Genomic DNA, 23981 nt, shown 5'->3' with positions numbered 1-23981 from the left:
CGGCCTTTTCCTTTCCTCCTGCGGCGGCCGTGCCCGCCTGTTCTCCCTTCTCCTCGGGGGAGACTGTCCTTCAGGCGCCCCCCACGGCCGTCCCCGGGCTCACGGCTCTCCCTGGGCCCGTGTCCCTGACGCCCGGCACTGCCTTGCCTCCCCCGAGCCGCTGGCGGAGGCCCAGCCCCTGGCCGTGGGCAGCCGCCGTTCCCCTGTGCGGTGGGCTTCCTGCGGCCGCCAGGAGTCCCCGGGGCTCCCGCGGTGGCGGGGTCCGAGGCAGGTCCCGAGCCTCGAGCCTCACCACGGCCCTGTCGGCGGTCCCCGCTGGCCGCGCCGTCTGCGCTGGTGGGACCCCGACTCCTGCTCCCCTGAGTCCGGCCTCTTGGGTCCCTCGGGGCACCGGGGCGCTTTGCCCTTTCTCCCGCCCATGGCGTCCCCGTGGAGAGGGGCTTCCCCCTCTCCCCTTGGATCTGGTTGCCCGGGACTCCCTCAGCCCTCTGCCCTGCACCACCCGGTTCTGCTCTGGCGGGGTCTACAGCCTCACCCCCCCACCCCCCTCCCGCACCTCCCGCCTTAGGCATGAGCATCAATAATGCAAGTGGCTGTGGGTCCTGACCCCTCGAATAACAATGAAGCAGAGGCCTCGCAGGAAAGAGGAGACGCTGCAGCTGCGGACAAAGGCCGAGGACAGGGCAACTGTTCCGCCAGGGAGTCGCTGCCAGCGAGGCCGCCTGGCACTGGGCCACACAGAGCCGCCGCGGCCTCAGTGCTTGCGGGGCAGGGGGTGAGGGGTGCGGAAAGGACCTGTCTGAGCCCTCCTCTCAGTCCTTGGGCTCTAGGGGCCACCCACCCGCCTCCCTTAGCCCCTGGATTCCCCAGAAGACGGGACCAGGCTAACCGGGGCACACAGCGAGCACTGCATGAGTTTTGTTAGTTTGTTGTCGTTCTTTGAGATGGTGAAATAAAACGGAAAGAAACCAGCATAGCATAAATGTACACCTTCAGCTGGTCAACTGGACACCCAGGAAAGTGCGGCCCCACCCCCTAGGGCAGTTCTCTCTCCTCTCTTCCTCCTCCTTTTCTCTTTCACGCCCTCACCTGCTTTGTCCACAAGTATTGTGAGCGCCTGCACCCTGTGCCCAGCCCTCTTCCGACTCCACACTCCCTCCTTCCAAGAACCATCTCCTCTCCGGCCTCACCCACCCTCCAGGCCTCACCCACCCTCCAGGCCTCACCCGCCCTCCGTGAACGACTTTCACTCCTTTGGTTGTGTCCTAGGAGCCAGGTGCTGTGCGATGATGTTGCAGACTCTTCCTTTAATCCTTACAGCCCTGAGGCAGGCCCTATTATTCTGCCCCATTTTACAGAGAAGTAAACTAAGGCCCAGGAGTGAGGTCATTTACCCAAGGCCACACAGCCATCACTGGCACAGCCAGTGTTCAGTGGTTGGGTCTGCCTGGCTTCGAAGATCCAGGCCTCTAGACCAGGTGTCCAGCTGCCCTGGACCATCTCCCCGGCCCTGGAGTCGGCAGTGACTGCCTCCTCCCCACTCATTCGCCTTCATGGCGGCTGTCTGTCAATCCAACCTCTCAAATAGCTCCATTCTGCCCCTATGGTCACCTCTCCTGGACTGCTGCTGGAAGACCCTGAACTCCTCTCCGTGCCAGCCCAGCTTCCATCAACACGCGTTCCAGAGAGTGCCAAGCCCTTCCATTTGTGAGCGGCTATCAGTAAAAATCGTTGATCACACTCTCAATATGAGAATGTTTTCTTAGAACTGAAACATGCCAACTGAAATATCAGCTGACATTAGCTAATATTTCAAAGCGCAGTGTACTTAAGACAAAGCCCGTCCTAGTGAGTGCGGATATAAATCCATTGTCAGTCTTCGTGACCTTTTCAGGAGTGTGAGTATGTTACCATCTTGTTCAGCCTGATTGGCCAGATCCTTGCTGCTGCCACGAAGCTTCCTGAGCCACGGAAGTGCTGGCTGTGCCATTTCTCCTGTTACTGGCGCTTGCAGTGTTACCATCATCTTCAGTTCTTGGCTTCTTGGCAGGAAACTTCATGTCACTTGTTCATTTGTGTGAGTTAGTTTAACCGGATTTTGTATTTATTATTTTTTAATTATATTTTTATTGACTTCAGAGAAGAAGGGAGAGGGAGAGAGAGATAGAAACATCAATGATGAGAAGGAATCATTGATCGGCTGCCTTCTGCATGCCCCACACTGGGAATCAAAGCTGAAAGCCGGGCATGTGCCCTGACCGGGAATCAAACTGTGACCCTCCTGGTTCATAGGTCAACGCTCAACCACTGAGCCACACTGGCCAGGCTGGGTGTCTTTCCCCTCCGACAGGAAGGGGACTCCCTCTGCCCTGACCCAGGGATGCGGTCAGACAGACTCCAGCTGGTTAACTCCTGCCATTTATTCCCAAAGACAGAGGCACAGCAATGACCGGACACCCAGGGACCTTTAGCTGCTTCAAATGCCGAAGAAGCGGATCCTCCTGAGCACCAGCCTGGTCCCAGGGCCAACCCCAGGGCCAGAGGCGGGGAGCCAGCTAATGGTTTTATATGGGAAATTTCTGCATAATTGAAAAATTCAAATTGTTGGACCAGTGAAGAGGTAATAAGGTGTTTATTAAAAACTTTTTCACCCATAGGCAGTTAAAATTTATAATTTAAAACCCAACCCACTACAAAAAGCAGGGGGGGATGATAAAAACTGTGCAACATTGACAAAAGGACCGAGACAGACAAGGCCCGGGGAGGGACAGCCCCGGGGCCGGGTCCCTCCTCTCCCGAGGCCAGGAGCAGCAGCAGAGTGGAAGCTGAGGGGGCCCCAGCCTGTAACCCGGCCCGGTGCGTGGCCCTCCAGGCGGGCCAGTGCCCGGAGGAAGAGCCCTCAGTAGTGTTCACCGCACAGCCTGGACACCCGGCCTGCTCACTTGGCTGCGGAAGGAGAGAGAGTGACGGAAACTCAGGTGCATCCTGGGCAGGACGGGGCCTCCGTCATGTACCTGAGCCCAGACTTGGAATTTGCCAGAACAAGGAGGGCATGTGTCAGGGCTGAGATGGACCCTTGGCCTGTAGGACCTTGGGGATGGGGCTCTTCCTCCCATCCCTCCAGGAGCATGCCCTCCCAGCCACCCCCTCCCCACGCGCAGCCGGTCTCAGGGCCCCTACCTCCCCCATTGCTGGGGCTGTACCTCATGGCCACTTGCTGGGAACGCCAGTCGCCATAGCTCCTGCATGGGCAAAGACAGGGCAGTCACCCTCCATGGGGACTTGGGGTGGCAGACAAGGACACTCATGCTCGGTGCTCTCCTGGCACCAGGGGGCCCACCCTGCAAGTGGCAATGACTCACCCCCGGTCTCCCTCCAGTGTGCTCTGGATCTCCTTCAGGACCCCTGGGGAAGGGAGGCTGGTGAGGCCAGGGCGGGGCCTTTCTCTTCCTCTCACTGATGGGGTGCTGGGTGGGTCTGCCCCCCTCAGTTCCACCCTGGCCTTCCAAACTCCCCCCCAAGGAACATCCCTCCTGTCAGCCCCCAACTCACTCTCATCATTGAGCAGAGCATGCTCCATCACGGGGCCCGGCCTCTTCTCTGGAAGGCAGAGGTCAGGTTAGGAGAGCCCCGAACCCAGGGCTGGAGGGGAGGCTGTTTCTACCCCCAGCTTGAACACACACACACACACACACACCTGTTCCCCTGGGGTCCCCTCTCCTCCTTCCATCCCCCAATGTCTGGGCCCGGGCTGGCCCAGGTGTGCTCACACACTCCCCTGGCCTGTCTTACCCTCTCCATCACTCTGGCTCCCTGAGTTCCTGTGGGGGGAGAGAGAGTAAAGATCAGGGGGCACTAGGCTCTCCGCTCTGGTCCATGAGGTCAGCTCACCTGGCCTGCCCTGAGCAGGGGGCGCCTGGGAGGGAAGCCAAGCCCCTTCCTGGTGGCAGCTCACATGGGAGGAAGGGGTATATGAAGGGGGGCAAAGAGCCAGAGCCAGGAGGGTGGGCTGAGCTCACAGGGGAGGGGGAATGTGGCAGCTCCCAGTGGGCGCCATCAGGAGGGTGAGGATGAGGGGCTGGGGCAAAGGCCACGTGCCCTTTACCCACCTGGCTCGGCCCAAGGCCTTCTCAGGGCCTGATCCATTGCGGGGACGACTGTGGTTCTTGGTTTCTGCAGAATCCACCAGACACCGGGGCTCCACCAGCCACTTGGTGGACAGAGAGAAGCGCTCAAACTCCGAGGGCGAGATCAGGTAGAAACCTGGGGGGTGGAGACTAGGTGAGGCCAGCCTGGTCTCTCAGGACCTGCGGCTGCTGACAATGGGGCTTCCAACCAGGGGCATTGGGGCCAGAGCTCCCCTCAAAGTTCTCAAAGAGCCTGGCCTTGGCCACACACCCCTGGCTGCCCTTCCCAGCAGCCCCTGCAGCACAGCGGGAGCCCCACGCCCCGCCCGGCTCGCAGAGGCAGGACGAGCCACCACCTGCACACCTTGGCCGTGTTTGGTGAAGACGCAGGAGGCGATGCCGCTGACGTCCTCCCGGCGGATGCAGCCGTAACGCACCTGGGGCTTGAGCAGGGGCAGCGAGACCACCTGGATGTCGCCCAGGTTGGTGAGGACAGCCAGGTGGTGCTCCCCGTAGTCCTCGGCGCGAGAGCTGCTGAAGTGGGCCACGCTGACCCGCCGCACCCTCGAGCCCTCCAGGGCAGTCAGCTTCAGCTTCAGCTTGGCACTCACCTTGGGCAGCGTGAACACCTGGGGCACAGGGCGGCGGTCACACCCATGGCCAGACCCCACTGATCACTTCCCTGCGTCCACCGGATGCCACCCAACTTCCCAGCGAAGCCTGCTCGGTCTCGGCACGCCCTCGGCACCAGGACAGGCGCTCACTGCACCTGGACCATGACGGTGCTGGGCCACTTCCTCCCACAGACAGGTCCTGCTTCAGTGTCCCCACCGCTGACCTGGGCCCGGGGACGCCACACAGACCCCTCTCCTTTCCGGTGCCCCTGCAGCCCCTCCTGCATATGCCAACTGCATACACAACTTTAAGAGTCCCAGCCACCGTCATTTGTGCCCGAGGCATGAGCCCCCTGGATGTCCCGAGGATTCCCGGGACCCCGTCCCCACCGTGCAGCACCTTGAACTGCTCCTCTGACACGACAAGCAGCTGGTGGCTTCCCTGCATGTCCGGGCTTTTCGATAGGTCGTGTGCGACTTCCAGGGGCTCGGGAAGGGGCACACTGTGTCCGTCCAGCACCAGGATGCCCACGACTGGTGCTCGGTGCATCAGCTGGATCTCCTTGACTACGGGAAGGAAGCAGGCAGGTGATGGGGCTGGTGGGCGGGCGAAGAGTGAGGCTGGAAGCACCGCCCTGTCCCAGCCAAGGCAGACCAGCACCCTCCGCTCTCCCCCTGCTCAGCACTCACCCTGCTCCGCCCGCACGGGCTCATCCATTCTCCGCTCCGCTGGGGGCACACGCAGGGCAAAGGCGTAGACGGTACCCCCGTTGGTGCCGGCCCACAGAGAGGGGCAGTGGCGGGAGCCTGCCCAGAGGCAAAGGTTTATATGCAACCCTGGGTCTGGAGGTCAGGTGGAGCCAGGTGACCTAGGCTTACGTCCTGGCCTTTCCAGTCACTTGTGTGACTCCAAGGTCAAGTCAGCCAACCCTGTAAGCCTCACTTCCCTCCTCTGTACAAGGGGGCTCTGCCTGCCTCCGGGGTGCAGATGGGGAGAAGGCGCCGAAGGCTCTCTGACAACCAAGGGCCCTAAACACTGATGGCTCTGAACCTGGGACAGCCGGCCCTTGCAATACAGGAGCGGACAGCCCACGCCCACCCGTACCCTGGCAGGAGGGCGCAGGAGCGGGCAGGGGAGAGACAGTGAGGGAGCTTGTCCAGGCCCACGGCGTAGCAGCAGGCATGTCCCACCCTCACAGCCATTCTAGGAGGAAGACATTCCCCCGTCTTACAGGGGAGAAGCTGAGACCCATCTTCTGGAGCAGTGATGGCGAACCTTTGAGCTCGGCGTGTCAGCATTTTGAAAACCCTAACTTAACTCTGGTGCCGTGTCACATATAGAAATTTTTTGATATTTGCAACCATAGTAAAACAAAGACTTACATTTTTGATATTTATTTTATATATTTAAATGCCATTTAACAAAAAAATCAACCAAAAAAATGAGTTCGCGTGTCACCTGACACACGTGTCATAGGTTCGCCATCACTGCTCTAGAGAGTGGTAGAACCTGGACATGAAGCCAGGACAAAGGGACCTGGAGGCCCAGGCAGGGGAGGGAGAGGCAGGCCCTGGTCTCTACCCGCTCACAAAGGGAAACCCCTCTTAGGGGGCCACCAACCTGCCCTCATGCCGGGGGCGCATGCCTGGGCCCTCCCACCCCAGGCTGGCTACTCACTGTCCCTCAGGTAGGTGTCAGCGAAATAGAGGGTCCGGACGAAGCCCGTGAAGGAGTCCTCCGCTGTGCGGGCCTCGATCTTGCGCTGCACGGGCGCCAGCTCCATGTTCTGCAGGCCCAGCCGCTCTGTCCGGCAGCTCCGCTCCGGCACCTGGGGGGTGGGGCCAGCCTGAGGGGGGCTCTGGCCTGACCTCCCTGGGGCATCTATTGCTCAACACCCATCATTCTAGGGGGAGACTGGTCCCAGCTCACGCCACTCCCTGCCTGGTAGCATTTACTGAGGACCTGACCCTAAGGCGCTACAATTATTGCCTCTTACAGTTGGGGAAGCTGAGGCACAGAGGAGCAGGGTGACAAAACGGAGGCCACATAACTGGTGGGCAGCGGGCAAGGATGTAAACCTATTGGTGGGCCCAGGGCCTGTGCCTGCAGCCAAAGCAAGTGGGAGGGAGGGGTAGTCCGGCTCGCTGCTGGCTGCCCCCAGCTCTGCCCGGGTGGCCTCACCTCTCCCGGGGACCCCGCTGGCCGCCGCTTCTGGCTGGGCACCCGACTGCGACGCATCCGGCGGAAGGACTGACGCAGGGACTTCTTTAGGGACTTCACGCGGGACAGGGGGCCCTCTAAGGCTAGCTGGTCGCTGGGGTGCAGGGTGCACCTGGGGGGGACATCAGACCATTAGCATGGCCAGGGCCCGAGGGTCCGCGCCAGGCCCCAGGCCCCAGCCCCCATGGGCAGCCTGCTCACTTGACAAAGACCTGCCGCCGCTGCTGGTGGTCGAAGAGGCCAAAGCCGTGGCTGGTGCCAAAGGCCACGAGCCGCCACTCCGAGTGCAGAGCCAAGGACGTGACCACAGCCGGGGGCTGGCACTGCACCAGCACGAAGGGCTGGAAGCCGGGCTCGAAGCGCACAGGTCCCGGGCGGGCACACAGGCGCTCGTGCCCCTTCCAGCGGTAGCCCTCCTGGTCCTGCAGCAGGTCAGCCTCCACCTGCTCCACCACGTGCTCTGCCTCCTCGTCGTTCAGCTCCAGCACCAGCACCTGGATGGGATGGCAGAGGGCTGAGCCAACCCCAGCACCCAGGGACAGCACCTCGGGGTGGGGTGGGGGCTGGTTCCTGTCCTGCTGTGCCCTCAGCCTGAGAAGGAAGCTCATAGGCCTGGACGTTACCCAGAGTCACCTGATCACTCCTCCCCCTGCTCCCTTCCCCATCCCGCCTGCTACCTGCCCTGCTGTGCCTGCCACCGCCAGGTAGCCGCTGTATTTGCAGAGGAAGATCTTCTGGATGCCCAGGCGGGGGTCGTCACTGTAGGGATCGAAGGAGCCCACCTAACGGGAGAGGAGGCCCACGGGTGGCCATGAGCACTGGACCCAGCCTGTCCCCGCCCTCCCGGTGCCCAGGCTCCTGGCCTCACCTTGCGGAGCGGGGGCCACTCGTCCTCACCCTGGGCATTGAGGTGCTCACTGGGGTCCGTGTCGGTGAGGAACACAGGGACTGTGCTAAGTTTGTAGAGCAGCCGCAAGCAGACGCCCGAGGCGTCCCAGAACCGCACGGTGCCGTCCTCGTGCCTGTAGGCAGAGCCGTGAGAAGGATGCCGGGCGAGGGTGCCAGGGACCGCTCCCACCCTGTCCATCCTCCTATGCAGGAGAAGAGCAGCATAAATCACCTACCCCGTGAGCAGCAGGTCTCTCTGGGGTGGGGTTGGGGCCAGGCTGATGCCACCGTCAATAGGCCATTCCTAGAGGGTGAGACCGAGAAGTGCGTGCGGGAGCTTGGCTCCCAGGTGGGGCTGGGGCCGGGGCGGGTGCTGGACCTACCATGGTGGAGAAGTGTGTGTTCTGCCAGCTGCCGGCAGCGATGATCCGCTCCCACAGCTTGAGGGGGATGTTGGAGACGTGATGGGAGCAGGTGATGGCGGAGCAGTGCAGGGAGGCCAGGTAGGGGGGCTGCACCGGTGGCCAGCCGTCCGCCCGCAGGTCCATCACCACCAGCTCCTCCTCGGCCAGCACCACCAGGGCGTAGGGGTCATCAAAGGCTGGGGGACAGGCCAAGGGTCAGGGGCTGCAGGAGCCAGTAGGAAGCAGTTTGCCCAGCCTGGCCCTGCAGAATCTGATGCTTTAAGGGTTGGAGCCAGGGAATCTGCCTTCAAACACAAGCTTGAAATCTAACCATGTATAAAAGGAAACATACGCCACGACCAAGTGGGATTTATCGCAGGTGTGCAAGGCTGCTTCAACCTTTGAAAACCAACACATCAACAGGCCGACGAAGAAAAGCCCACGATCACATGCAGAAAAAGCCTTTGCTAAAACCCAGACCCATTCATTTATGACAAAAACTCTCAGTGAACTAGGACTAGAGGGGCACTTCCTCCACTGGACAAAGCACATCTGTGAAAAGCTGCAGCTAACATCTTCACGGGGAGACACTCGAAGCTTTCCGCTAAGCGTGGGAACAAGGCTCCTTTTCAAGTACCAGCTAAGGCAGTAAGATGCGAAAAGGAAGCACAAGGTGTGCAGATTGGGATGGAAGAAATAAAACTGCCTTGGTTCACGGATGACAGGACCGTTTATGGAGAAAATCCAAAAGGACTGACAAAAAAACTGGACGCTGCCCCAGCACCTGTGGCAGGCGTGAGGAGCCCCCCCACTCCCTCCCCTGGCGGCCTCAGGCCTTGTCATGTCCGTCAGGTGGAGAGAAGGCCCGCCTCCTGGACATCTCCCGCCAGGCCTCCTCTCCAGGTTTCGACAGCAGCCCTTTCTGGGCTTGCCTGTCACCCAGTGTATGAGGCTGACTCAGGGCTTTGCTGTCCTGGTTGAGCTCCAGGAGGCCGGCTCAGAGCTGGCCCCAGCCCATGAGGTCTTTCCCATGTCCACACCAGGGCCCCTTTTCTCAGCTGGGTGGGTATTAAACCCAATAATACAGAGCTGCCCCCTTTGGACCAAAACCCCATTTGAGCCAGGGAAGGGCAAAGAGAGCGTGGAGTGGGCAGGAGGTGTGGCCAGCAAGCATGGAGCCACCAGGCTGGCAGAGACAGGGAGAGAGGGACTGTGGCTGCTGCCTCAGTGGCCCCCAGGGGGTGGCTGGTTTGGGAACCTCTGTGCAGGCCCTTCCTTTTACAGACAGGACGGTCTGCCTACACCTCCCAGAGTCCGGCCTTCCCCACACCACTCCCTCAGCTCGCCTACCCGCCGCTGGGTCCACCTCGGAGAGCACAGTGAAGTCGATGACCCGGGACGTGAAGTCGAAGGCTGTCTGCTGGCCATTGTGCACCACGGAGATGCAGTGGCGGTCCCCGTAGCTGGCCCGAGGCATGCCACCCTGGAAGATGGTGAAGGGCAACCTGCAGGCACAGAAAAGGGCGGTGGGCTGGGGCTCTTGACACAACAGCAGACAGCCACTGGCTGACCGGGCAGCGTGGACTCCCTGTGACTGGCCTCTGTGCAGGGGCCGGGAGGGAGGCTCGTCTCAGGGTGAGTGACCACTCCAGGTCCCCAAGAGGGGGTCAAAAGGCAAGACCCTCATCTCTTCTTGACTGCAGCAGCTCAGGGGAACTGTGGGTTGAGTCTGCAGCCACTCCTGCTCCAACCAGAGCTGCCCCCCTCCTGCTTATGCACGGGTCTCCCCGTGTGATTGTTTGAAGAAACAGGTCTGAAACCTGCCGATCTTAATCGCCTCCCGGGAGTGCAGAAGGGAGAGAATGGGAATGTCTTTTTCAGGACCTGGCCATGAGCTATGAACGGCCCTCTCTCCTTCCCTGGAGCCTGAGACCTCAACGTGGGACCCTAAGGCATAGTCCCCCCACCCGCCTCCCGCAGAGGCCTTCCAGCCCTCCAGGGAGAACCTGGAAAGGGCAAAGGGCAGAGAGCGGTACCTACCCCTGCTTGGTGGTCAGCCAGAAGATTTTGGTAATAGCTTTGCAAGGAAAGGGACCTAGAAGAACAGGAATTATTAGCTGGAACGGATCTGCCCACCCGCAGAGGCACGCAGGTCTACACGAGCAGAGCCCTCACCCCACACCCTCTCCGTGGACCTCTGCTAGGAGCTCTGCCCCAAGGGAGCCACACAGGCGCCAGGAAACCCACCATGTGGCTTTGGACAAAGCCGTCACCTCTCTGGGCCCCAGGTTTTACTGCTATGAGGGGGGTGCCTACACCCGAATGCAGGAAGGCCGGCTGGGCACAGAGGACATGGGTTCGCACAAAGAAAGACAGTCCCAGGTGACGGGGTAGGGCCAGGCCCCCGCCAGGCAGGCGGAGCACTGACCGTAAGGCACACAGCTGCGCAAGGGCTCCAGTTGCTGGGTATCGGGATTCACAGGCCACTGGCAATAGCTGCCATCCGAATGGCAGCTGACAATCAGGCGGCCGTCCCGCTGCCAGCAGGCACTGTCCAGTTGCTTCAGGGGAGGAAAGGGAGAGAGCGCAGGCTGGGGTCAGGGCGATGGTCCCGATACCGATACCCCCGCCCCCACGCCCACCCCCACGCCTTGGCACAGGGGCTGTATGCGATAATGGGATCTGGGAGAGCCCCGTGGCGGCTGCCACCAGCCGAGGCACCACCCACCTGGCTGCTGAGGAAATGGCAGAGCACGCGGCTGCCCCGCAGGTCCCAGATGACGATGAGGCCCCGGCTGTAGCCGATGAGGACCTGGTTGGGGTCTCGAGGGTGCTCCTGCAGGGCCTCCACCATCTCAAACACCCGCCGCTGGCGGGCCTCCTCGGGCAACCTGGGTGAGGGGAGCACTGTGAGCCCACACCGACGTGCACCCCGGGGCCTGGCTGAGAGCACGGCACAGCGGCACACGGCACTCCACGTGGCCGCGGGCACTGAATGTGCAGCACGGAGAGCTGCGGGCACACATCATCCAGGGGACAGAGAAGCAATGCGTAGAGCAGGACAGTGGTGCCCTGCTAGGATGTAAACGCAGGCAGCACAACTATGAGGAAAGGCAGGGAAGTGATTTCCAGAAACGTCGCTGTGGTGGGAGGGAGGGAGGGAGTCCCTCCTGGGAAGGGCACGTGGAGGCTCCTGGGAGGCGGCGGGCTCTATTTCTCTGCCCGGGGCTGGCTGTGGGGATGCTTACTTTACAATCCACTGAACTGCACGTTCACATTTAGTGCATTTCTGTAAGGAGGTGGTATTTCATCAAAAGAAGTGTTTAAGACCCACAGAACAAAGCTCTGTATTAGTTGGCCTGGCCTTGAGCCTTGACCCTGCCCCCCCACCTCCTTCCCTGGGCCTGGAATGCTGATGTGAAGTCTGGAGCTGCTGCAGCCAATAGAAGGCCATGAGGTAGCAGGCATGGGACCAAGAGCCAACTCTGAGGATGGGCAGTAGGAAACAGCCTGGACCTGAGGGCATTTCTACACCCAAACCAAAGCCCTCTGTACTTGCCCTGGTGCACACGACCCCCAAGGGCACCCTCTGTACTTATGCCCATGCCACGTACCAATGCTCTACAGCACACCCCGCGAGCACCAGCCTCTAGAAACGGGAGTGGGGGGTCAACTCCCTGCACCCTTATCTGTAACGGTTCAGTTTTTGAAGGATTCTACAACGATCTACTACTTATATAATTAAAAGTTTCTTCCCCTTAACTTAGAAGTAAGCAATGTGAGAATTACACCATCTTGGAAAATAGAGAGAAGAAATAATATCAAAAAGAGAGAGAAAAAAAGAATAATATCAAAAGGAAGCTGTGCAGCAGGGTTGATGCCACTCGCCCCCGGGGGACCTCCCTCAGACGGCTCCTTTGCAAGAGTATCAGCACCCTAGCCTCCCCCGGACCCCTCAGAACCGCAGGACGTTCTCCTGCTGCAACCCTCGTCTCCTCCCTCTTGACCCAGACCGGATCTCACAAAAGCTTTGGAGCACCCCCCGGGCTGTGGCTGTCAGGACCTTTGGCCTGGAGCCTGCGTGCGAATGGAAACCTACACAGACGCCAAAGCACAAGCATGGGCAGAAGCTGCCCCGCTGGCGTGGGGCGGTGTGTGTGGCGTCTGCCCCACTGGGAGCCCCGGGGGTTGTGAAATACATGGCACCAGGGCAAAGAGGCTAAGAGTTGGTAACACGACACCATCATGTTGAGCCTCATTTTCCTTTTCATTAAATGAGGTGATAAGTCACCCACAAGACCCCTTCTAGTGCCATGATGATAACATCCTACGGGGTGAGGTTCTCAATTTGGGGGACAGGTGAGGAGCTGAGCTTCTCCTCCCGCCGCCTAGACTTCCCGGAGAGAAATGATAAGCTCCTGACACATTCCCGGGACCAAAGGGAGAGGGTCATGCCAAGTCCAGGGGACGGGTTCCTAACAGCGGGGTCCGCGGGCTCACCGCTGCAGCACGGTGTCCGAGCTGATGGTCCGGTCCTCCAGCGTGCGGAAGCCTGGCACCTGCACCACGAACACGCTGCCACTCTCGGTGCCCAGGTAGAGCGTCTTGGAGGAGGAGTGTGGCAGGACCACGGTGATCTGTGTGGCGCTGGGGGCAGCCCTGCGGAGGGGAACAGCTACCCGTGAGCTGGCCGCTGTCTAGGCAGGGACCCCACGGATGGGCTTCTGACCCTGGCTGCCCTCCTCACCCCGGGAAGGCCATCCCTAGGAAAGCAGGCTGTAAGGTCTTTTTTAATAGAGTCCAGAGTCTCAGGCTAGGACTAAGATATTGGCTACATTCTGCCAAGACGGGAAGCAGATGGCAGAGTCCGCCCAGGAAGCAGAGACCCCCTGGGAGCCTCCTGCACAGCCCCGCCCACTCCACCCAGAGCACCTTCGGGTGGCGTCGTGTGGGCTCAGACGCCTGCTAGGACCCCCAAGGGCTCCTAGGACCTTCAAAGGGTGATCCCACCCTGAAGCTGGGTGCATGGGTCAGGGTGGCTGGGAGAGCAAGGGGGCCGAATCCTTACCCTGGGGGGCCCCGCAGCGTGAAACTCTCATCTTCCTGCAGCTCGGACACCCCGCCTTTGACCTTCAGGCTCCACAGGTGTAGGCTGTTGTCGTCCAGCAGGGTGACCAGCTGGCACTAGGGAGGGGACGGGGGCAGGAGCGTGCTGTCTCATTGACCCGGGAGCGCCAGCATTCGCGTGGCCTTTACACACCACGGCGGTCTCAGAGAGCCCCAAACCCAAAGGCCCCCCTACTCTTAGGGGGAAGGGTGGTGGTCCCAGGTCCTCCCAGCAGCACCACACCCAGGGCCCCCAGATGCTTGCCTCTCCTTCGGGAAGATGTGAGAGTAAGAAGGGCGCAGAGGGGCCCTCACCTGGCCAGGCAGGAAGTGGATCTGCACCACGGCGTTGTTCTCCCTGTGCAGCCCCATGAACTCCACCCCCGGGGCACCGTAGCTGGGAGCAGCAGGCTCAGGAAAACCTCCAGAGGCAGGCGCCACCCCTCGCCGGCCCGAGAGCGGGGACTGGGCCCCATGGCAAGGGTGTAACACACGGTGGCTCGCCCTTTCCCCAGACAGCAGGACTGGGGCCTGGGGTGGGGAGGAGGGCGTTGGCCAGTGACCTGACCCCTGAGGGTGGGAACAGCCAACCAGGGAGAGCCTTCCCAGCCAGGCAGGTGGGGATGACTGTGTAAGGGTGACCCCGTGGCAACTGTTAGGCTGCTCGGCGCCACCTCCCACCCCACCCCTACCCTGCAACCTGAGCTGCAACAGACCCCTCAGCTGCCGCTTGGTGGCACCTGTGAGAAGCCGCGGGCACCCCTGCGGGCCCAGCCCCAAGAGCTGTGACCAGGAGTCTGGGCAAGGGGATTGGTCACCAGGGTATGGCCATGGCCTGGCAATGATTAACCGGCCGAGGGAGGGCTGAGCCAGCAGTGGGACTAGGCCCCTGCCCTGCAGTGTTTACACCACCCCCAGCCCAGCCCCGTGGCTGCAGGCCCCCAGCCTTCCCGGCGCCGGCTCACCCCACACCCCGGGGCTCACCCTGGGCTCAGGTTAGATGGGGCAGGAGTGCGCCAAGGTGTGTAGCCCAGCCGGCCTGGCCGAGCAGTGACCTGTCCTGGACCCTCTGAAAGGGCCCAGAGCTAATGCTTCAGACAAAGACGGCCAACCAGACACTATCCAGCCTCAGCCAGGGGGGGCCGTCCCTGCCAACCGGGAGTCTGCTTTACTCTCTCTGGTGCGTGCGCACGTGCGGGGCGTGTGCGGGGAGGAGAACCTGGAAGAGCGGCTCCCCGGCACGGCTCCCCTGGCCTAGCCCGGCACTGCTCTCTGGTTTGCAAAGAGCCCGGGCCAGTCCCCTGACTCCCACTGGGAAAGGCTTCTTGGCCCCCCCGCCTCCACGGACTGCGCTCAGGGCTGACCCCGAGAGGCTATGTGGGACGCCCCTGAGTGAGAAAGACCATCCCCAACTTGCTTTGTTTCTTTCTTGGAGGGCGGGGGTCCTTGCTGCACCTCACCAATGCCAAGTCCTCGCCCCTTCCCGGCCTTCCCAGGGCGGGAGCTGAGAGCACCGAAAGGATACAGCTTGACGGCTCCGGAGCGGGTGCCGATGGCCAGGATGCGCAGAGAGGGGCTGTAGCCGAGGGCGCTGGGCTGGTGCGGAAAGCCATGTTCCACCGTCTGCAATGACAGCCACACGGGCCTACAGACACGTCCAAGAAGCCGCAGCACAGAGCCACCCCAGCAGGAAGGCGGCACCGAGTCCCATTCAGGCTCCCACCCAGACACCCATGTGCGGACCGTCCCCCACCCCCTCCCCCAGCCCATGTCTGACCCTGTCCTGGGCCACCTGACCACCCATCCCTGGGAACTCATTTTTCCTGACACACACTGGCCACTTGGTCTCCAGGAACTCTCAGTTCCTCCACCAGGTGTACTGTGGGCAACCCCCAGCCCTCCTACGGGGGGTGCAGGAAGCTTTGGGGGCCTGGCACTGGGGTCCGAAGGAAGCCACGGTGGCCCTTCCCAGCCCTGCACTGTCCAGGCTCCTCCAGCCCTGACTGTCTGCTCTGCCAGGGCCCTCCTAGCACGGGAGCTCTCCGTCTTCCCAGACAGGAAACTCCCAGGTGCTGGTGCAGGCACGTGCTCTTGCTCATGTCTTAGGACAGAAGTAATCCGCATTCCAGAAAACTTGGAATAAAGGAGTTTGAAAAAGAAAACAAAAGTAACCTGCATTCCTACAACCGGAAGTAAACCTCGCTAACATCTGTGTGTGTCTGTCTTCCCCGAGCTTGTGAGTGTATGCGCGTGTCCTGCCTTAAAACACAGAGACCTGCCCTGGCCGGTTTGGCTCAGCGGATAGAGCGTCAGCCTGCGGACTGAAGGGTCCTGGGTTCGATTCCAGTCAAGGGCATATCCTCGGGTTGCAGGCTCAATCCCCAGCGTGCAGGAGACAGCCGATCAATAGTTCTCTCTCATCATTGATGTTTCTCTCTCTCCCCCTCTCCCTTCCTCTCTGAAACCAATAAAAAATATTCAAACAAAAAACGCAGAGACCTAATTGGGGCCCTACCACCTGATACTCCTATACCTGAGCAGCCCTGTAGCCTGTTTCCCCCGTAGCCAGCCCAGGTTGTCAAAGCACTGAAATGACCCAATGGTGGAAGAATATTCGCTGTGGGAGGTGCCCTAACTCACCAGGCCTCTGTTGTTAAACGTTTTCTTTGTTTCTAGAGGTCCTGCAATTGCCACTTGACCGATGACCCCTCCTGGACTCCCGTCTTTGCCTGCAGCTCTGAGCATTCCCACAGGCAGAGGTGGCAGGGATGGAGTCCAGGTTTTAAAGGGACAGATAGAAACCCTACAGATTACTCGGCAAACCATCTTAGGAAGGCTTCTGCTGTTTCTTTATCAGCTAAGCCTACCCCTCACCTCCCGCCCCAGGGGCCCCTGAACCTGCAGACCTAGATGACAGCAGGCAAAGGGAGGCCAGCACCTGCTTCCAAGTCTAGTGATTTCTTCTGGTTTAAACCATGGAGACGGCCCTGCAGGAAAGGGCCGCGCCGATGAGGCCGCTCTCCTGCGGCCCAGGGCTCTGCTCTGGGCTTCGGTTGGCTATCCAGTCGGGCCTCCGAGGAGCAGAGAGAGATAAGCCCTGCTGACAGCTGGAATGATAACTTAGCAAACCCAACGCTGCCCGCCTGCTGTCCAGGCCCGTGGTCCATGGTCGGAGGCCCCATGCTGGGAGCAGGCCAGGGAGCAGCTCCCAAAGGGCCTATTCTGGGGACGTCTGGGGACACCAGGTGTGGGAGGCGCCCTCAGGCCTGGCTCTCTGCCAGGGACACAGGCTGCCCTGAAAATGGCTGGGAGGGCAGTAGCGACCCAGCAGGAGCCCCGCTGGCCGCCCAGGTCCCTGTTCAGCTATGTCAAAAATGCAGAGCCTGGAGAAGCCGTGGGGAGATAGCGAGGGTCTGGAATGCAAACATTTCCCAGGAAAAGGGGGGCAGGGAACATGAGGGGTGTGGGGGACAAGCTTCCCCAGGGGCCCCCACTAGGCCGCAGCCAGCCCAGGTTGCTGGGGCCGCAGGAGGCCAGCAGCCAGAGCTCGGGAAGACGCTCCTGGGACGGGAGCGTTCTCCCAGAACCACGGCAGCAGCAGGCTGGGGTTGGAGGGCTCTGCGGGCAGCGTCCTGCAGGAGCCCGGTGGCCAGTAGGAGGCCTGCGCCTGGCGTGACCCAGCGCGACAGTCGCAAGGCAGCACCGAGCACTTGCAAGGTGGCTGGTGCCACCAAGGGGCAGACTTTTTAATTTTATTCTATTTTAATTAACTTGCATTTCAGATGGACGTTCACTTCAGTTACTGGAAAACTATGTAGGAATGTTCTTGGGTTTCAAAGGAACAGGGGCTGGAGTCGAGGAGACCAAGCTTTGGATTTTCTTTAAAAATATTTTTTTGTATGGATTTCAGAGAGGAAGGGAGAGGGAGATAGAAACATCAATGATGAGAGAGAATCGTTGATCAGCTACCTCCTGCTGTGGGATCGAGCCCACAATCAGGCATGTGCCCTGACTGGGAATCGAACCGTGACCTCCTGGTTCATAGGTCGACGCTCAACCACTGAGCCACACTAGCTGGGCTGGGTCTCCTTTTTCAGCTGTAAATCTTTAGCTCTAAACTCAGACCACATATTTCCAAAGAAAATTTAATGTCCAAACTAAGATGTGCTGTGAGGGTAAAACACACTTGGGATTTCAAAGACTTTTTAAAAAGTCTCATTAATTTATATTGAAACAGTATTTTGAATATAGTGGGCTAAACAGAATTTTTCATCAAAATGAATTTTACTTGTTAAAAGAATTTTGTGATAGGCCTTCTGGAATATTTCAAATCACATATGTGGCTCTTACTGTTTTCCTCTTGGGACTTGAGCTGCCCTACAGGAGGCTGCCTCAGGCCGCGGGCAGGCAAGTCCCGCCAGGAGAAGACAGCCTGCAGCTTTGGGTCAGGCTCGCAGGCCTGAGAACACAGGGCTGACTCCCTGGCAGGCAGTTCTCCTAGCATCTCCCGACCCCTCCTACTGCGGAGCGGCCTAACCCAGAGGGACACAAATGTTGGGCCCACCATTCAATCACTCCGACTGATTCCTCATGCCCCCCAGGGCCCTGGCGTCACTGTGCTGCCCCTCCCTCCCCGCTTTCCCATAAGCTGACCTAGACAGACAGGGACTGAGTCGGGCCCACTGAGCTCTGAACCCCCCTCTGCCACTTAGAAGGCGTGTGGACTTGGGCAGCCACTCGGCTTCTGAGCCTCATTTCACATCTGATAAGTGGGACAACACCAGCGTTGTCCTTGGCTCGAACACAATGAACCTTAAGATGAACCTTAAGATGAACCTTAAGACCACCTGAGGCGGCTGGAAGGCTCAGCTCACCCCACAGAGCACACAGGCCCTGCCGCTAAGGCCAACTTCCTTCCCAGGTTCTCCTTGTTCCCTGCACCCCTCAGGGTGTCTTCTCTAAGGTGACAACTCTGGAGGGACAAGGCTCCCTTAAGAACAAATAAGGGGCCTGGCCGGTGTGGCTCAGTGGCTGAGCGTCGACCTATGAACCAGGAGGTCACAGGTCCAATTCCCGATCAGGGCACTTGCCCAGGTTGCGGGCTCGATCCCCAGTGTGGGGCGTGCAGGAGGCAGCTGATCAACGATTCTCCCTTATCATTGATGTTTCTATCTCTCTCTCCCTTTCTCTCTGAAATAAATAAAAATATATTTAAAAAAACAAAACCACACACAAATAAGGGCAATTTCACAATGACCCTACTTGGCCAGGGGCCACGAGAGTGGGATCAAATGAGAACAGTGTGGTGACGGGGGATCCCTGGTCCCAGGGAGGGGAGGGGCGGCGGCAGCACCAATTCAACCTTCGAATAAGGCCCCCAAGTCCCCGAATGAGCAAAGCTAGTCCTGCTGCAGAGACCTGGGCTAGGCAAGGAGGTGTAGGGCCCCCGGGGCAGGTATGGGGGGGTGGTTGTGTTAGGAATCGGGAAGGAAGGGACTTGGATTTGGGGAGAGGATCGAGGTCAATTAATGGAGGTGACAGGGAGGAGCGGGAAACCGGGGGCGGGAGCAGCGTGGGAAGCAGGAAGGGTGAAGGCACCGCTGGCCAGTGTCCAGCTGTCCCCTCAAGCTCAGGTGCTCTGCCCACTCCTTGGTGGCCCCTCCCTGACACTCCCCACAGCCTTTTAGACTCAGCTCCCTACTGGACATGCAAGTTCCCCACGGGCAGCACCTTCCCTCCCGGTCCCCGGAGCAGGGAGGGGAGAAGGCCTGCTGTGCGACTTCCAAGGCACAGAGCCTCCACCCAGGACAGAGGTTGGGGCGGGACAGCAGGCATGGATCCCAGGGCGGCCCTCAAAGCCCCAGACCCCAGCTTCTCCAGCTCAGATTCAAGCTGGAAGGATGACCAACGCCTGGCAGCCAACCTCCCTTACCTCCTGAGCTCAGCATCCAGCCCACCTGGCCCTGCCCCTGCCCCCACCCTGCTCCTGGCTCAGGTGACCTCTGCCAAGGGAGGAGAGAACAATGAACTCCTTTGACAGAGAGTTGGGAAAGGAGAGATTTGCAGGAGCCGCCAAACTGCAACACTAGCCCGGTGTGGGAGAGAAGGCCCGTCTGTCTCCCGCTGGCTCCAGGACCCATTCCAGGCTCCCGGAAGGGAGATGGCAAGGCTGCTGGTCAGAGAGCGGGGGGTCCTTCATCCTGCCCTCGGCAAGGGGGGGCCTGCCCAAGATTGAGGGCTGAGGAGTCCCCAGAGCGTGGGGTGATGGGAAGGAGGGCTGCCAGGGCCACAGGGGGCACACCAGGTTGGCTGGGTGGCACTGCCCCAGACCGGGTGTGGTCAGCTCAGATTCCTGGCGGTGGCAGCAACCTGGCCTGCCCGGTGTGGCTGTCACCTGACACCAGGGGCCCAGCCATGAAAAAGCCAAGACAAAACCACCTGGCCCTGGACGGGGCAGCAGGCAGGCACACTGTGTTTGTTCAGGGCCCGGGAGTGGAGGAGGGGGCCGGCAGGAAGGGCCCAGGCACCCTCATCAAATGGCCGGTCGTTCCACCAGGGGAAACAGGCCAGGAGGGATTTTCGAGGAGCGGGTTTTACTCTGACACGAGCTTATGTCCGCTCGGAGTCACTTCCTCTCTACTGAGATGCCCATGGGGTCCCTGGGTCCCCTCAATCAATCCTGTCAGCTGACTCATCCGTCTTCCCAACAGCCTGAGGACCCAGCACACACCACAGACCACCGCTTCACAGGCGGACAAACAGAGGCTCAAGGGGTGAAGTTACCAAACACACTGGGGGTCCTCATTCCCAGCCAGCGCCCCCCGCAGTGTGAAAGCCCTGGTATGGCACCTGTGTGCCAGGCACCTTCAGAGCATTCTATACCCAGGGCTCTGCTGTGTCAGGCCCAGACTCCCAGGTCCCAGCCTTCCTGGTCTGCGACTCAACAGCCTGGGGGGAGCCTGGGGAGGGACTAGTATGGGTGGAACCATGTAGGTTCCCAAATCTTCCAGGATGTGGCCTCACCCTCCAATCCCAACCCTCCAGGCGCCACCATTCACCCAGAGCCTGGATGAGACGAATCCCCACACCCAGACTCTCCCCTTCTTCCTCTCTGCTCCCAACCCGTGGAATTTCAGACTATCAGCCCCCTCCCTCCCACCAGGAAGGCAAAGGTCTTATCTGAGATTCCCAGAGCCCCAGGCCTGGGCTGTATACACAGTAGGTGCTCAATTCTTGCAAGTGAATGGAAGGAGGAAGGAATTCCAGGAGCCTCCCCTCCCCCTTCCTGACCAGGCCTGGGGATGGGGTGGCAAGGTGTGGGGACCACCAGTTGGGGGACATGGAGGGGCGATTCCTCTACCCTAGCCGCACCCCAGCCCCACCCTCCTAAACAGTAGAACTTGGGGCGGGGGTTCATCCCTCCTTGCTGAGCCTGTTTTTCCGGTTTCCACTGAAATTGGCCGCCTTTTCAGGGTGTGAAATCCTGGCGTTGCCAAGGGCATGGAGGCACATAGGGGTCACCCAGGATCCTCCAGCCGGTGCTGAGGTTCTGAGATAGGCACCCAGCAAATTTGGGAGTAACAATGGCAGGTCCCCAAGGGCCCAGAGATCCCCCAGTTCCAACACTGCACCCCATTTCCCCGAGACCCAAAAGCCCTGCCCACAGCTTCCTTCTGCCAGTGGGAGGAGGCACTCACTTAGGGAAGCCGAGATCTCAGAGGCCAGTGGCCTCATGGCAAGCGCTGAGGGCAGCCACACCTCCCACAGGCCCAGGAAGTCGAGGACGAGGGCAGAGCATGAGGGGAAACCCGCCCCCCTCGAAGCCCTGGGAGCTCTGGCCCTGGGAGGCTGCCTTTGAAAAGAGCAGCTCAAGTTCCTCGACTGCTGTGTTGCGAGCACTTAACCGATCTAATCCCACGTGTCCCTGTAACAAGCCTGTGCTGACCCTCCGCACAGGGTCACCCGGCTTTACGTGGTGAAGCCAGATTGGGACCCCTGTCCATCACCACCTCCTCAAGGGGTCCCCAGCCCGCCTCTTGCTGCAGTCCACCCTCTGGGGCAGAGGAAGCCTAGGCATGGAGGCCCAGGGCCTAGATCAGTGGTTCTCAACCTTCTGGCCCTTTAAATACAGTTCCTCATGTTGTGACCCAACCATAAAATTATTTTTGTTGCTACTTCATAACTGTAATGTTGCTACTGTTATGAATTGTAATGTAAATATCTGATACGCAGGATGGTCTTAGGCGACCCCTGTGAAAAGGTCGTTCGACCGCCAAAGGGGTCACGACCCACAGGTTGAGAACCGCTGGCCTAGATCAAGGCAGAGGTGAGGGGCTAATTACCCCGAAAGAGCTGCAGATTGCTAGGTGGCCCAAGAGCCAGTAAACCACAGCTGTGCTCCTCCTGTTTACAGCTCCGGCCTTTTCGGGCACCTGTCCCCTTCGGGGAGCCCTGAGGAGTTTCTGGGACCCTCCCTGTGATCTCAGGTGACATGTCACTCCGACTTTGGGGGCCTTGGAGCAGGTGTGGGGTTGGGGTAGTCAAATGCCAACCCTGGCAAGTTCCCCAGTGCCTCTCCCCACTCACCCAGGCCTGGAGCCTGCCAGGAATCACGTGTTCCACCTACAGAAAGTTGTGTTTGCCTCTGGAGGCAATCGGAGGAGGGTGGGAACAGCCATGGCCTGTAGCCACTCCCCCAGGGGACCTGGGTCACAGGAACATTATCACACCTGGCAGGCTTCGATATGCTTTCATCTTTCCTGTCCCTAAGCCTCCTCACAACCCTGTGAGGAGGTAGACAGGGCGGATTGTTTTACCCCCATTCCACAGGTGGGGAAGCTGAGGCTGGAAGAGGCAGGGTGATCTGCAGAGTCCCAACTCCTGGGCATCCCACTGCCCTTCCCAGGGAAAGCCCTCTAATCAAACCCCATTTCCAAAGTCAGAGTCCCCTGAGGCATTGTGGGCAGTGCCCAGTAAGGACCTTCATCAAGTAAAGGCAACCCGAGCGCCCGCCCCAGCCTGTGGGAGGCTGATAACGTGGTGCTCACCTGAGCACCTGCTGTGTCCCCTCGCTCCCGCTCCCTTACCTTGTTGAACTGGAAGAGGTCCCGCTTGAGCCTCTCCCGAGCAGGGTCATGTCCCGACCGCAGGAACCGCCTCATCTTGCTTGGCGTGCAGCCCCTGGAGAAAGAGAAGCTGCTGAGCGCCAGGGTGAGGCAAACACGCAGCCCAGGTCCAGAGCCGGCCTGCCAGGCCCAGCCCAGCAGGTGGCCGCCCCTGGGCTAGGTCAGCTCCGCCGTCCTCGGCTTCCCCACGCTCCATCTGTGCCGTGTGGTTCCCCTGGGAACCGGCGCTCCATACCCAGGGCCCAGGACTGGTTAATGTTCTAACGCTGCTCCTGGCCACCTGTGGCCTTGTAAACCCAGCCCAGAAGCTGGGGGAGGAAGCCATTTACCCAGGCTTCATAGGAACAGGAGGCCCAGAGGTTAATTAGCTTAATTGTTAACCTGATTTCTGAAAAACCATAAAACTCCAGCTAAACAGAAAGGGAAACTTCATAAGCCTCTCTCCCTGGAGGCTGGGAGGTGGGAATGCGAAGGCTGACCAGCTGGGCTCCCACACCAGGTGGGGGCAGGGAGGGGCCAGGCAGCAACCTCTGAGGCAGCCAGCACACCTGGGCCTGGGCCGCTCTGCCTTCCAACTTCAGGGAAGGCCTCAGCCACGCTGGGCTCAGGCTGCTCCTGGCCACTGCCGCTGGGAACCTGGGTGGGGGAGCGCGCAGAGCATGCAGTCAGGGGTGCTGGCCCCTCCCACCACACGCCTGGGACCCACGGTGGAGCTAGGTCTGTCCCACGAGGCTGCTGGGGTCTCCGTAGCTACAGCCCTGGCCCCAGGCTTCCCGACCTGACGGGGTGCGCTCAGAAAGGCCCCTTTCCCACAGGCCCAAGTGAAGCTAATCAGAAACCTACTCCCAATAAGAAACCAGCCCTGGACGCTGTCCGCCCACTGGAGAATGCCTTCCCGATCCAGGGGAAACTATTTCTGGATCATCCTGGGGGGAAGGGGGGTCATCTGTGCTCCAGCTTCCGGCTTCCAGTAGCGGCCACCCACTGACCACAGGACACCAAGATCTGTACTTGGAAGCGAAGGAGCCCAGGCCCACCCCGGACACCATAAAGGGAAGGAAGCAGGGCCGGGAGCTCGCTCTGGGGTGCGGGGTGTCCTGTAGAAGAAAGTGTCTAAGCCGAGACCTGAAGGATGCTATCCCCGAAGTTTCTGGCTTCTTGGGAAGTGACCAAAAAAATCAATCAACTTTGCATATGAAAGGACCCTGTGTGGTCAGACTCAGGGCTCCCTCTGAGGCCTGACCATGCTGGGAGAGGTCACCCCACTGGGCAGACACACACATCCGGGGGCATTCCAAGTGCCACCCCAACTGGGAAAAGGCAGACACCAGCCCTCAGAGCACAGTCACTTTCTGGGGACATCACAAAGGCCACCACTTGCGAGAGGGGGAGGGGTGGATATGAGAGGTTTGTGCCTTCACATTTTGGGGGAGCCACAGCAGAGTGGGGAGCCCTGCTTCCCTTTGGAGCAGCAGGTAGTCGGGAAACTCCCAGGT

General features: G+C 60.1%; 2 protein-coding genes across 21 annotated transcripts in view; both read right to left on the bottom strand.

The window, feature by feature from the left end:
* The window catches only part of MYO15B (myosin XVB), a 31245-nt gene extending 30825 nt beyond the window's left edge, over positions 1-420 (bottom strand). The window contains 1 exon segment of the mRNA XM_023744768.1: positions 293-420. Coding sequence (XP_023600536.1) covers positions 293-420 — 128 coding nt within the window.
* A 2193-nt stretch (positions 421-2613) lies between these two features.
* Positions 2614-22540, bottom strand: LLGL2 (LLGL2, scribble cell polarity complex component). 20 transcript variants are annotated; one of them, XM_014445821.1, is made up of 25 exons: positions 22447-22540; positions 14886-14983; positions 13676-13757; positions 13323-13438; positions 12755-12913; positions 10983-11145; positions 10683-10815; positions 10295-10349; positions 9605-9759; positions 8234-8451; positions 8087-8154; positions 7831-7984; positions 7640-7744; positions 7164-7456; positions 6924-7074; positions 6420-6570; positions 5432-5548; positions 5142-5308; positions 4492-4756; positions 4110-4263; positions 3793-3821; positions 3553-3600; positions 3363-3405; positions 3181-3242; positions 2614-2946 (listed from the first exon to the last, which is right to left on the bottom strand). In XM_014445821.1, exons 1-25 carry the CDS (start codon positions 22519-22521, stop codon positions 2939-2941), a joined length of 3069 nt encoding a protein of 1022 aa, XP_014301307.1. In that variant the 5' UTR covers positions 22522-22540; the 3' UTR covers positions 2614-2938. The 20 variants fall into 20 exon arrangements, 14 of the variants coding, with proteins under 14 accessions (XP_014301307.1, XP_014301310.1, XP_023600502.1 ...); XM_014445824.2 differs by having other exon boundaries at positions 3204-3242; XM_023744734.1 differs by lacking the exon at positions 13323-13438 and adding an exon at positions 12044-12048 and having other exon boundaries at positions 3204-3242.
* Between the last annotated feature and the right edge of the window lie 1441 nt (positions 22541-23981).

The sequence above is a fragment of the Myotis lucifugus genome, unplaced genomic scaffold, assembly GCF_000147115.1.
Source record: "Myotis lucifugus unplaced genomic scaffold, Myoluc2.0 scaffold_485, whole genome shotgun sequence".
Classification (NCBI taxonomy): Eukaryota; Metazoa; Chordata; class Mammalia; order Chiroptera; family Vespertilionidae; genus Myotis; species Myotis lucifugus.
This window is presented reverse-complemented; position numbering and strand designations above follow the sequence as displayed.